Raw genomic sequence first — 13,851 nt, 5'->3', positions numbered from 1 at the left:
GACATTGATGGGAACATGGGGGGATCTTCCAAGAGATGTGGGGAATGCTGGGTCCAAGGGATTTGAGGGTTCCTGGGAGGGATTTGGGGGTTGCTCAGGGCTTTGGGCACTCCAGGCTGAGTGGCTCCAGCTGTGCTGGGAGGCCCTGGTCGCGGTTCTGGGGCAGCTGATCAAGGCCCCCCTGCCCTGGGACTGTTCCCATCTCCCCCATCCTGGTTCCCAAAGTTCCCTGTGCAGGATGCCCCTCTCCCTGCTGTCACCCTCCTTTCCTCTGGCCCATTCCCATGTCACCCCACTCTTAGGCCCATTCTGCTTCCATCCCAGTCTGCATCCCATCCCCAGTCTCATTCCCTGTCCCTGTCCTGTACTGTCTGGTTGTATTGCACTAAGTTGTTTCTTTAGTTATAGTTCTGCACTGGCTGGTCTTGTTATTTTGCAGGGAATAGTTGATGTTGTATCACATGATTTGTCCCGCACACAGCCCTCTCCCCCAAATCCCCGGTGCTGCTCTTGCCCTGGGTTACTCCTCCCCTCAGCCCTCCCATTAGTTGTATCCCATTGGCCGTGGCCTCTCTCCTCCGCCCCCCTTTCCCTGGGTTTAAAATCACCCGCGATCAGACACTTGATCTCTTTTCCCCTCTTGGACCTGCCTGGAGTGATTCCACAGTTAAGGTGGGATTTTTGGTCCCGAGGAGAAGAGCACCTCCCGTCCTTTACTTTGGTCCTTGTGAGATAGTGAGGCCTGGGGTCCAGAGATGCCGAACCAGACCCCACAAAGGCCCTGGGTCAACCTTACATTGCCGTTCCCATATTCCAAATCCCATAATCCCCCGTCCTGTTCCCGTATTCCCGATCCTACTACTGGTCCCGCATTTCCATTTCAGTATTCCCTGTCTCACTCCCATATTCCCATTCCCACTCTCACTCCTCTATTCCTGTTCCCAATCCCAATCCCATCTTCCTAATCCCTGTCCCATATTCTCTGTCTGGTTCCTGTTTCCATATTCCCTGTCCCATGCGAATATTCTCGTTCCCAGTCCCATTCCAGGTCCCTCTCCCATTTTCTCATTCCCATTCCCAGTCCCTGTCCCCATTCCTGTCCCTGATCCCATTTCCGGTTGCAGTCCCAATATCTTGGTCCTTGTTCTGGTCCTTGTCCCTGTCTCCTATTTCCAGTCTCATTCCTGGTTCTATTCCCAGTCCCTGTCCCCATTCCTGGCCCTGTTCCCAATCCCGGTCCTGTCCTGGTCCCATTCCTGAGGGCTGCAGAGCTCGGGCTGGCTGTGCCACACGAACCGTTCAGCCCTGCTGCTGTCCTTGGCCAGCTGCAGAGAGCACAAGGCTTTGGGCATTTCTCAGAGGCCCCCAGGTGGCCGGAGCAGCCCCTCGTGCCAGCAGCCGCTGTGCCTCAGAGCCCTCCCTCACGCTGGGGCCATGCAGGGGCCATGGGCCTGGAGGAGGCTCCTGTTCTTGAGACAGGAGCGAGGCTGCAGCTCCCGCCTTTGGGCCCTGGGCCGCAGCAGCGCAGGGGAGGCCCAGCTGCAGAGCTCACAGCCCCTGCTGGGATTCACTGGGACACTTTGGAGCACCAATCTCCAGCCCATATTCTCCCTGCGGTTGCTGTTTCCATGTTCCCCGTCCCGTTCCCTCCTTGGTCCCTGTCTCCATTTGCGGACCCTGTCCCCATCTCTGCTCCCATTCCTGGTCCCTATTTCCCTTCCCCGGTCCCATTCCCGGCCCCCATTCTCGGCTCCTGTCCCCATTCCCGGTGCCATTTCTGGTCCCTGCCCGCATTCCCGGTGCCATTCCCGGTCGCCATTCCCAGTCTCTGTCCCTAGTCCCGGTGCCCTTCCCCGGTCCCATTCTCGGTCCCTATCTCCATTCTTGGTCCCATTCCCGCTCCCTGTCCCCATTCCCGCTGCCGGTCCCCTCTCACCGGACGCCGCCGCCATCGCTCCGGCTCCCTCGGCCCTCACACAACCGAGCAAACCCCGCGCTGCTCCCGCCCACCAATCCCAGCGCGCGATCGCTCTCGTATTTGCATAACCACCCCATGCGCTTTGGCCCCGCCCAGCGCCGGCTGCAGCCGCCTCCGGGCGCTGTTTGCTCCCAGTTCCCTCCCAGTGTTTCCAGTAAGAGCGGCACTGGCAGGGAAAGCGCTCCCAGTTCCATCCCCCTGCTCTCAGGATCGCTCCCGGTGCTCCCAGGATCACTCCCAGTGCCGCGCGGGGCGGTGTTATTTCGGAACGCGCGCCCAGGACAGAGCGCGGCTGCTTTTGGGGGTCGGCACTGCCCGGGCCGGGGTGGGAGCCGAGGAGGAGCGGGAGGAAGAGGAGGGACAGAGGACGAGGAGGAAGAGGAGGAGCGGAAGGAAGAGGAGCGGCAGAACCACGTTGGTTACCCCGCCGCCTTCTCCCGCCGCTCGGGCCGAAGCTCCCCCGGCTCCTGCTGCATCGCCCCCTCCAGCAGCCGTAGGTGAGCGGGATGGGGGAGCTCGCACCAGATCCATCGGGGGGGGGTCTCCAGGGGGGGGGGTTTCGTGAGGCAGGGGATGTTTGACTCTTGCAGGACCCCAAACCCGAACCGTAAATTTCCCGTGGAGAGAGCTTGGGCGATCTCACGTTCGCCTGGTACCGGCGGGCACGGGGGCGGTCTCGGGCTGGGGGATGCCCGGGAGAGCCGGGGAGAGCTCGGGAGCTCCGGAGCGGGGAGAGCGCAGAGGGGCGATCCCGGAGCTGGGGGACAAACCGGCTGCCTGGAGGGGTGCGGGAGGCTGGGGATGAGCGGGCTCCGGGCCTCCTGAGGCTGAAAGGGGCGCTGACTTCTCCAGCTACACTTGGGCAGCGGGACCATCAAACCCAACGCGCTTAGCCATGGTTTTCCCCCAAACCAGGATTTCCCATTCCCAAAACTTGGCCCGATGCAGGTGGAGGAGGCTGTGAGGAAGAGGAAGATGTCCCGAGAGCTTAATGGAGGTGAGGAGGAAGTCAGTGCCCCTTTCCCCCTCTGTCCTGCTCCATCTCCCAGCCGAGCATGGCCCCCGGCTGCAGGACAACCCTGTGGCCAAAGCTGTCCTGCTGGGGACGCACTGGGGGGATCTCCTTGCCCTTCCCTGTGGCACGGAGGCAAATCCCATCCTCTCCTTGTCCTTCCTCTCCCATACAAGGAGCTGAGGATGGAGACCAGGGAGGACAAATCCCCACAGCAGAACCTCGTGGAAGAGGCTGTTTTGAGTAGCTCCACAGTACAGGAATCCAATGGAGAGGAAAAGTCATGGAGAACCCACACGAGGAGGGGCTGCAAACGCAGATCTCGGGGATCTGAGGAGGAAAGGCCTACCCAGGGCAGGGGAGGCAGCCAGAGCTCGGAGCTGGGGGTCAATGAAGAGCTTCAGGATGGGGAGAAGCCCCACAAGTGCTCGGAATGTGGGAAGAGCTTCAGCAAGAGATCCAACCTGGTCCGCCACTGGAGAATCCACACAGAGGTGCGGCCATATGAGTGTCCCGAGTGTGGGAAGAACTTCAGCAAGCGCTGCAACCTGAACTACCACCAGCGGATCCACACTGGAGAGAGACCCTACGAGTGTGATAAATGCAGGAAGAGGTTTCAGAGCAGTTCTCATCTCCTCCAGCACCAGCCGATTCACTCAGATGAGAGGCCCTTCCGCTGCCCTGACTGCAGGAAGGGCTTCAATGACAATTCCACCCTCATCAGGCACCGCCGCATCCACACCGGAGAGAGGCCTGGGGCGAGGCCGTACGAGTGTGATCAATGCTCGAAGGCGTTTAAGACCAGCTCCCATCTCCTGCTGCACCTGCGCACTCACACAGATGAGAGGCCCTTCCGCTGCCCCGACTGCGGGAAGGGCTTCCAGCGCAACACCCACCTCACCAGCCACCGGCGCATCCACACCGGGGAGACGCCCTATGAGTGTCCCGAGTGTGGGAAGAGATTCCGGCAAAGCTCAGCCGTGACCTACCATCAATGGAGGCACCACTAAGGGCAGCCCTGTGAGTGCCCTGAGTGCAGGAAGAGCTTCCTGTGCTGCTCCAGCTCCATCCCCTATGGAAGATCCACCCTGGATGATCCCCAGTGATCCCCAGTGATCCGTGGTGCCACTGATCCCTGTTGGGAAGACACCTGGCTGGAGGGCTCCACATTCTCCTGGCTCCCTGTGGGTACCTGCACACATCCATGGACCAACATCCAAAATCCATTTTGTAGAGCTGATTTGTCCACTCCTGACCCCAGAAAAAAATAACTTTTTGCCTCTTCTGGTGGCCTTAACAACACTGGATAGCCTTGGAGGTCTTCTCCAACATAAATCCATTGTTTTAATTCTCTCTGGCCCACAGATATCTTCCACAGCCCAATTTGGAGGAACTGGGGCAAAACCCTAATTTTCCAATTTTCAAAACAGTTGGGTGGCAACCCCTCCAAAAAAGGTTCTTCCCACCCACCAAGCACATGGATGTTCTGCCAGCAGGAATATATAAATAGTTTGTTTTTTTTTTTTTTTGCCTTAAAACAAAAAGGTTTCTGTTCATTCCTTTCAAAGCCCTGAAACTGGGGTAGAAATAAAGGCGTTGAACTAAGGCGTGCATGGGGACATGTGGGGGACAATGGCATGTGTAGGGCCATGGGGGGACATGGACATAGACAGGACCATGTGGGACATGGCGGAACACAGACATGGATGGGAACATGGCAAACATGCATGGGGACATGAACTGGGACAGCGTCAATTCCGCCACCACAGTGCCACCAGCACCTTCATCTGGGCCATGGCAAAGCGCTGCCTGATGCAGTTCCTGCCACCACATCCCCACTGTCACCACCGCGGTGTCCCAGCTGAATGTCACCACCCATCAGGGCAGGGTGGGGACATTGTTCACCTGGTGACAAGTGTCACGGAAGCAAGTGACAGCCACCAGGGTGTCCCAGGGCCACCGCACTCAGGGGGCCTCAACTGCCCATGGGGACAGGGGAAAAGGTCAGTGTCACCTGGCAGGTCGGGTTGCCCTGCACTGGGTGTCACCAGAGGCGTTCTGGTGGCAGCATCCACACAGATGTGGCAACATTGTCCCCTGATGTTTGTCATGGTTGCATCGTGTCCCCTCCCCTCTGTATGTCCCTATCCCCCACCATGGCTCCCTGTCACCCCTCTGTGTGTCCCCGTCCTGTGCCATGTGTCCCTGTCACCCCTCTGTGTGTCCTCGTCCTGTCCTGTGTGTCTCTGTCACCCCTCTGTGTGTCCTCGTCCTGTCCCGTGTGTCCCTGTCTCCCCTCTTTGTATACCCATCCTGTCCTGTGTGTCCCTGTCCCCTTCTGTGTGTCCCTGTCCCTCCCGCTATGTCCCTGTCCCCACCCCTGGTGGGGCTGAAGTCCCCAAGGTCTTGGGGTTGTGTCCTGCAGGGTCTCTTTGTGTCCTGCGGGGTGTCCCCATGTCCCTCAGGATGTTCCCATGGCTGCTCCTGGCACTGAGTGTCTGCGCCCACCCTGGCACTGGCAGAGTCATGCCACGGCACCTGTGACACCCCACGACATCTCATGACACCCTTTGATTTTGAGTCCTTCCCCCTCCATTTTGGGTCCATTCCCCGTGCTATGGGTCACACTTTAAACCACCCCAGAACCCCCCAAAATTCCTCACCCATGATGTCCACGCATCCCCCTGGAAGTCCCCCCAGGCTCTCGGCCACGGAACTGTTACTGGTGACACTGAGCCACAGGATCCACAGGCTGTCCCCAAGGGTGGCCCCTCCAGTGGCCCCTGCTGCAACAGGGCCCTCATGGTGGCCAGGACTGCAACCCCAAACATCAGTCAGTGACCCTGAAAATTCATCAGGGATCCCAAAACTTCACCAGGGATTCCAAAACTCCATTAGAGAGCCCTGGCCCCATCGTGACAGGTTCTGCATGCTGACTGGTACTGCGACCCCAAAAATCCATCACAGATCCCAAAACCTCCCAAAATTCATCAGGGATCTCAAAAATCCATCAGGGATCCCGAAATCCCCTGCTGGGGACAATCCTGATGTGTCCCTTAAGGAGTTGAGGACACCCCCAGGATGTCCACCTGTTGAAGTGTGCTTTCTTTATTTGGCAGGTTCTCTGTGTAATTTGTGGTTTTGCAACCCCTCTGTATTGTCCTCCCTGTTATTCAGTTTAGTTCTGTTTGTTACCCAGCTACTCCCTGCCAAGTTTCAAACCTCCACCCCTTCCCAGCTCTTAACCCCTCCTGCCCCTCCTGCCCCTACCTTTGCCCCAGACCCTTCCTTACTCCTCCTTCCATTAAATGTCAATCCCTGCCCGAACCTGCCCTCCCCTTTAGAAACTTCCCCGTCAGTTTGATGTCCTTCGAAACCCCATTGGTTTACTCAAGCTGTTCTCCTCCCTTGAAGTCCTTTATTGATTTACACATTGTATTCCCTGCCTTGTGTTCCACCCCCAGTTCCCCCGATTAGCTAGAGATTTTATCCTCCCTGACACCCCCCCGTTTATAAGTTGTTGTCTGCCCTCTGTTCAGGGTCCTGGGATCCTGGACTTGCATTGCTTCTCAGCCCGCAGGGCAGGTTTTGCCCCCGAGCAAGGCAGCACAGGCCGGATAGCTCAGTCCCTGCTGGGGACAGAGAGCCCAAATACCCAGGCTGCTCGAAGCCATGGCTACCTTAAGCAAGCTTAGTTGATATCAGCTCTTTAGTGATTATCAGCTCTCTTGGAATTCCAGCTCCTTGCTTGCTAAGGTGCCTGGCAGGCTATTGGGGGAAGCAGACGAGAGAGGAGAAGAAAGGTCCTGGCGTTCCACAGCGATGGTTTTATTGGGGGGTGTGTGAAGGGTTCCAGCGAGGCTCTTCTGCCAAATGGGCTAAACCAGCCCCTTTTTATAGGGTACAAAGGGATCCAAAAGGGAATCAAAATGGTAACTGGGGACATTCCGAATAATCTGCTAGGGATGGATGTCCTCGCAGGAAGGCAGTGGGAAGACACTGAGGGTTTTCTGTGGTCTTTTGGCACTCCACCACTTAACATTAGGCTGATTCAGACTGCACCCGCACTGCCTTACAGTAAAACAATCAATGTGAAACAATATCCTTTGCCTTCTGGAGCTAGGGAAGGCATCAAACCGGTTATTCAAGATTTGCATGACCAAGGAATAATAATTAACACACACTCCCCTTATAATTCACCCGTGTGGCCAGTCCAAAAGCCCAACGGGACGTGGAGGCTCACGATTGATTATCGTAGGCTCAATGCCAACACTGACCCCTGACTGCAGCAGTGCCAAATTTAGCTGAATTAATAACATCAGTACAAGAAAAAGCTCACACAATCATGGCAACGATAGATGTCAAAGACATGTTCTTCATGATACCTATACAGCCAGAGGACATGGACCACATTGCATTCACATGGCAGGGACAACAGTACACATTCACTAGACTCCCTCAGGGATACAAACACTCTCCAACTCTAGCACACAATGCTTTAGCTAAGGAATTAGAAAAAATACCTAAAACTGACACTGTAGCTATTTACCAATACATTGATGACATTTTGGTAGGAGGAGAGGAAATTAAGGAGGTGGGGGATCTCCAGCAGAATATAATCTCTCATCTGGAGAACCTAGATTCAAAGATTCCCCCAGAGAAAATCCAAAAGCCTTCTCAGAAAGTAAAATTTCTGGGAATTTGGTGGCGATCCGGAAGCACATGTATCCCACCTGACACTTTAACTTCTTTAGAGCAGATGAAAATGCCTGAAAACAAAAAGGATCTCCAGCAAGCCTTAGGACTGTTAGTATTCTGGAGGAAACATATCCCAGATTTCTCAATCATTGCTAGGCCCCTTTACAATTTACTAAGGAAAGAAGTCAAATGGGATTGGACTCCTTCTCAGGAGGAAGCATTACAATTACTGATTTTTGAAGGCACTGCACATCAGGCATTGGGGCCCATTCATCCTAAAGACCCTTTATCCAAGTGGACTGGGGATTTGCCTCCTCAGGGCTATCAATACACATTTGGCAGCGAGGTCCTGAGGGTCCAACAGGGCCTGGCAGCTTCTTTTCTTGTGGTTTTAAAGATGCTGAAAAAAGATACACTGTTTGGGAAAAGGGATCGTTTGTTGTTAGCTTAGCTCTTATTGAAGTAGAAAAAATCACACGGCAGCAAGCGATCATATTGAGAGGTCCCTTCAAGGTAATTAAAGCTGTCATAAATGGGACCCCTCCACCTGATGGCACAGCCCAAAAGTCATCAGTCAGGAAACGGTATGCTCAAATAGAGTGCTATTCCAATAGCTTTCCTGTCACAGAAGGTGCTGCAAAATTCTTGGCAATACAAGACACTGAGAGCCCGGACACCAGCCAAGACAAACCTGCTTCTGTAATAAAAGTAGCACCACCCTTCTCGTCTGAGTTAGCAGCAACCTGTTGGCTTACAGATGCTTCTTCAAAGTGGGAAGGAAAGACTTGGAAATATAAGGTGGCTGCCTTACATATTTCATCTGGTGAAAAAATTATCACAGAAGGGGAGGGCAGCGCCCAGGTTGGAGAACTCGTAGCTCTCTGGAGTGTTTTCCAACGTGAGGCACAGAACACTTCTCCTGTTTACATCTACACTGATTCATATGCAGTATACAAAGGCTGCACTGAGTGGCTCCCTTTCTGGCAACAGAACGGCTGGGAAGTTAACAGAATCCCAGTGTGGCAGAAAGATAAATGGCAAGAAATCCTAGAAATCACCAGTAAAGGAAACTTTCTGGTTGGTTGGGTAGCTTCTCACCAAAGAGATGGGAATCAAGCAGGAGAATGGAACAACAGAGTTGATGAACTAGCAAGGCTTAGCCCCCTGAAAAAGGAAACTATCTCAGAGGATTGGAATCAACTGTTAGAATGGTTACATGTAAAAAGACAGAACACAGATGCAAAAGATCTGTACCAGGAAGCACACACCCACAGCTGGCCAGTTACCTGTGAAATGTGTAAAAAACATGCATGCGAACAGTGCCACAAGTGACTGGAAAGGCATCCTTTAGAGGATGACCCTCTGCAGCTGAGGAAAGGTAAAGGCTTGTGGGAAGCGTGGCAGGTAGATTATATTGGTCCTTTTAAGAAGTCAGGAGGTAAGCATTTTGTGTTAGTAGGAGTGGAAATTGTATCTGGATTGGTACAAGCTGATGCTTTTAAAAGGGCCACAGGAGATAATACAGTTAAAGCTTTGCAGAGGTGGTTTGGAACTTTTCCAAAGCCGCAAGAAATTCAGTCTGACAACGGGTCTCACTTTACTGCTAAAGTGGTACAGGATTGGGCCAGAACTGAAGGCATAAAGTGGACCTTTCATACTCCTTACTACCCTCAGGCTAATGGGATTGTGGAAAGGACAAATGGCCTTTTGAAGTGGTTCCTTAAGGCACAGAAAGAAAACTGGGACTGTTGACTGTGGGAGGCTGTTAAGGGGGTAAATGGCAGGTGGGGGCTGAACGACTGCCCCAAAGTCACTGCTTTTTACCGTACACCTCCAAGCATCATCCCTTTGCTGGAGGGTCCTGACAATCCAAATAATCCATCACATTACCCTGGACAACCTGTCTTAGTGACCTCCCCACCATGGGCGAGGTACCACTTGTGCTGAAAACCCCTCTGAACAAACATGCATGGGTAGCCTCTGATGCTCTTGGAAAAGAGCACCGCATACATACACGCTGGATAATCCCTTCATTTTAAACTCCTTTCTGCCTCTCAGTGGCAGGACTTTTTGTTGTTTTTGCTTTTACAGGAGAATCCCGAGGGACGTGAGAATCATCCGAAACATGATAGCCTTGCTAATACTTTTCTGCATATTACCACAATTTCATGGACAACCCCCTGGTGAGCAGCTGTGGCCCAAAGCCACCATTCAGCACACCAATGTTCTTGGATCCTATCCCAAGGGTCATTTCCCGAGCCTGGCAACCCTAGTACTGCATGACTCCAAGGTGTACCGCCCGAATGAGTGGAGATGGGACCAGAACAAATTGATCAGAACCCTGATGGGAACGGTTGGTGAGTCAATTGTGGTAGAAAGGTGGAAGGAACTCTCCATGAAAAGGCCACCTCCATCATAATTGCTGGAAATTTTATGGAAACAGGTGGAAGGAATCATCTGGACATCCCTTCAGCAAAATTATGTCCCACGAAGAAATGGGGAAGTTCCAAAATAAAAAGTCCCCTCGCTCTGCGTTGTCGCCAGGAACATATTGGTAGTTATGCTTTAGGTCCCAAAACTAACCATGTTGCAATTACAAGAGGTTGTAATGATGAATCACTTGATTGCTGGTACAGTTTTACTTTGGTCAAACCTACTTACGTGACATGTTGTTGGCAGAATGACACAGCTAGTCCATTCGGATTAAGAGGCTTGGTTTACACATTTAAGATAAACACTGTACCAAAACCCACACCAAGTGCTGTAATTACGCTCTCTCAAATGCAAGGTGTGAAGCCCTTTTCTAATACATCTCAAAGGGCAGACACTGCAAGGCCTGCACTGAGCACGGTAAACACGGCAATCACACCCCAATTGGCAGAGGCAACAAAAAGCCCCTTTACATGGCCCTGGTCTCAAGCCTTCCTGCAATTTACCGGATCTATGGGATATGTCACGGGTCTAAACTTACTAAAAGTAGTTACACATGAAGACAAGTTGTATACTACATGAGAATGGGAGAAACAGAAAACCTGGCAGCTTCAAGGAGTAGTGGGAGAACAAATTAGCATTGGGTGTTGAACGGTTAATGGGTCTGACTATAGCAAAGCAATTGCAATCAGTGTTTCCACAGATCAGGAAAACAAACAGGAGCAAGTCTGTACGCACCCAAGCATTTGAGACTGCTGGCACAGTTTTACATTAACTCACACTGCGGAGGTAGTTTGCCTCTGGTCCAAGGATACTCAAGACCTTTCTTTTAAATTTGTAATAAATGCTGAAACCTACTTTACCACTGTCACTACTTCACCCGTACCACCGGTCATACTCATCCCAAGAATTTTCAAGATTGGACCTTATATAATCAGGAAAACTGGCCAACAACAAATATTGTTCAATCCAGCATGGTCTCCCAAACAGGTCAAATTGCTAATGCAGAGCAATGTTTCAGATATTCAGCCAGCTTGTTCTCCATTTCTGCAAACTTTTTTTGAAGGTTGGACCACTTGGCTTCGGAAATGAAGCTCTTTTAAAATTAGAACACCAAGGGACGTGACCAGCGTTGTGGGTACAGGATTGGGAATTCTGAATAGCATTGATTCTGAAGTACTAATGAACAAATTGGCTGCTACAACTAGAGATCTGACCAAATTACAGCAACCACTGAGGTCATCTCTGTTACCCTTGGGAACACACCAGTGGCTGCTGTCAAACATTTTGCCAAATTGGGAAAGAGTGAATGTGAATGATCACAAATTGGTGATTGATTCACTTGGTGCTACACAAAACAGTGTTTCCTTAGCCCTCAGCTGTATCCAGGCACAATTATGGATGCAGTCAGTCTCTGCTTCAATTATAAGAGAAGGCGAGGAAGGCACTTTCCCCACAGAAATTCAGAAAATAATCTGGGACAGTGCCACTGAGTTTGAAAGAGAATTCCAATCCTGGTGGAATCTGGTGAACTTTACTTATGATCCCATTTCAAACACAGCCACTGCTTTTGTTTAAACCATACGCAATGCTTCTGTACATTTGGTCTTCCCTGTTCTTGCATTAGGATTAAACCATGACGGAGCTGTTCTCTATCCCACAGAACATAGGGGATGGGCCCGTCAGGTCAATGACGAATGGCAAACTGTTAATCTGGAATCTTGTATTGTCCGAGAACAACAAGGGTTCATCTGTGAAAGCAATGTAATCGTAGCTCAGGATATCTGTTTAGACACAGAGCAAAACATCTGTCATTTTGAGATTTGTCCTAATGAGGCTACTGAAACAGTTCTTATATACATAGGCAATGGATGTGCATGCTTTAGAACCATTTGTGATTTTGTGTTTGTAAGAAGATGTTGTGGTAGACACAAAGAACCACTCAAACTTTTGTGCTTGTAACTTTACTAAGATTATAGGATGTGATTTCTCTTATGAAGCTCCAGTTACCTCTCACTACCTATTGCAATCCAACTACACACTGATTCACAAGCTGATGTCCACTCCTATCGGAATGAACCTTACCCTGGTGAGACAACTGCTGCTCCATCAGGAGCTGGTTGAAATTCTTGAGAACAAATACACCAGGTTATGGAGAGGGTAAAGCAAGATGCTGAGCATAGGTGGTGGGATACTGTCTTTGGGTGGTCACCTACAGCCACAGATGTCCTGAACAGTGTGTGCCACCCAATTGTTGTTCTTTTGATTCTAATTACACTTGGTTATAACTTGTCAGCAGCCCTATTCGTTATGAAATGGAACACGATGAAAAGGCTAAGGAGATTGATGTCTGTAGCCAATGCACACCGCTTAGCCGATGTCCTCTACACTATAGATGCCCCCAAAACATTTGACACAAAACAATTACGAATTGAGCATATGTGCTTTAGAGCAATTTTTGATTCTCAAGTATGATTTACAGAAGGTTATTTTGATCTTTAGTAGATTATTTTAGAAAATAATTTTTAAAAGACAATGCTTATATTATGATTTGTTTGTTGTTTTTGTTTTGAAAATTTGTGATTTGTTTCAACCATTTTTTGAAATTGTTATACAAATGATATTGCTTTAATTAATTAGCCTTTTTTTGAAATTATTATAATTAGCCATTTTTGAAATTGTTATTAAAGAATAACCATGTGTGAAAATTGCTATGATAATCAATATTAATTATGTTTGCTTACTGCTTCTCTTTCCCCTATCTTTTTCTTTTCTTTTCCCTCTCTCTTCTTTTTATCCTCCTCTTTTCTGTCATCCCTTTTTTTTCCGGGTTATGCTACCAACATGCAATGAGTTCCGAAGATTCATCAACGACACTCCAGAGTTCTGCTGATGAAGATCCCTCAAGACAATCGTGAGTCACGGGGTCGTGTGAGATTCTGTCCGAAATGTCCTTCATTTTTGCCTCACAATTGTCATGAAGAAAAGACAACCGAAAAGTTAAAAACTGTTGAGCCAGTGGGAAGGGGAGGTCAGGTGCTTCTCAGATCACTGTTTCCACAGGTGTTGTTTGCAGAACACGCCATGCTGAACTTTGTGGAGAGCTTTGTCAAAGAGTGGCTTGAGGAGAGAGGACACAGCCGAATTAATTTGGTAAAGATGTCCTAACTAGGGCAGAGGCCTTTTTGCAGGCAGGGTGTCTGTTGAGAAGGTAGCTGAATAGAGAATGGAAAAGTACAAGACCGTGGCTAATTCCAAATCTTGCAGGTGCAAGACAATGTGTCCTTGGGCCTAATGGAGTATGATAAAGAAATGGACAGCGAGGCGTGAGAAGTAGAGAACGTAGGCCCAAAGGAATGTGGATGAGTTAATGGTATAGTTTAACCAATAGATTGCTTGGCTTACAGAATATTCATAAGCTTATTATTTGCTGTATAAGTGTTTGATGCTTTCTTTAATAAACTGAACCTGAGATGAACCATCTGGTGTCCTGGTCTCCTTCCTACAACAAATGGTGACCTCGAACGTTGACACTCTAGTCTCGCACTAAAGAAAAAGAGGGAGGACGCGCCACGGTCGAGGAAGTTGGATTTGGGTCCTGAGCAGCCAGGACGGTGCCAGAATTTTGAGGAGCACCCTCGGGGTTCACATCGGTGACCTGAGCCATACGTGCTGCCGGAAGCCTGGAGAGCTGCAAAGAGCGCGCTTACGAATAGGTATGGATAGGCAAGGA

The 13,851-nt window shown here is 50.6% G+C and overlaps 1 protein-coding gene across 2 annotated transcripts; it reads left to right on the top strand.

The window, feature by feature from the left end:
* Positions 1 to 2,082: 2,082 nt before the first annotated feature.
* LOC134426015 (zinc finger protein 239-like) lies at positions 2,083 to 13,585 on the top strand. Of its 2 annotated transcripts, none has more exons than XR_010029828.1 (3): positions 2,083 to 2,475; positions 2,894 to 2,975; positions 9,780 to 13,585. XR_010029828.1 is itself a non-coding variant. In XM_063171015.1 (3 exons), exons 2-3 carry the CDS (start codon positions 2,970 to 2,972, stop codon positions 3,998 to 4,000), a joined length of 840 nt encoding a protein of 279 aa, XP_063027085.1. In that variant the 5' UTR covers positions 2,083 to 2,475; positions 2,894 to 2,969; the 3' UTR covers positions 4,001 to 4,595. The 2 variants fall into 2 exon arrangements, 1 of the variants encoding a protein (XP_063027085.1); XM_063171015.1 differs by lacking the exon at positions 9,780 to 13,585 and adding an exon at positions 3,167 to 4,595.
* Positions 13,586 to 13,851: the final 266 nt, after the last annotated feature.

This window comes from Melospiza melodia, chromosome 17, assembly GCF_035770615.1.
Source record: "Melospiza melodia melodia isolate bMelMel2 chromosome 17, bMelMel2.pri, whole genome shotgun sequence".
Taxonomy (NCBI): Eukaryota; Metazoa; Chordata; class Aves; order Passeriformes; family Passerellidae; genus Melospiza; species Melospiza melodia.
Note: the sequence above shows the minus strand (reverse complement) of the source record. Positions and strands in the feature narration are given on the sequence as shown.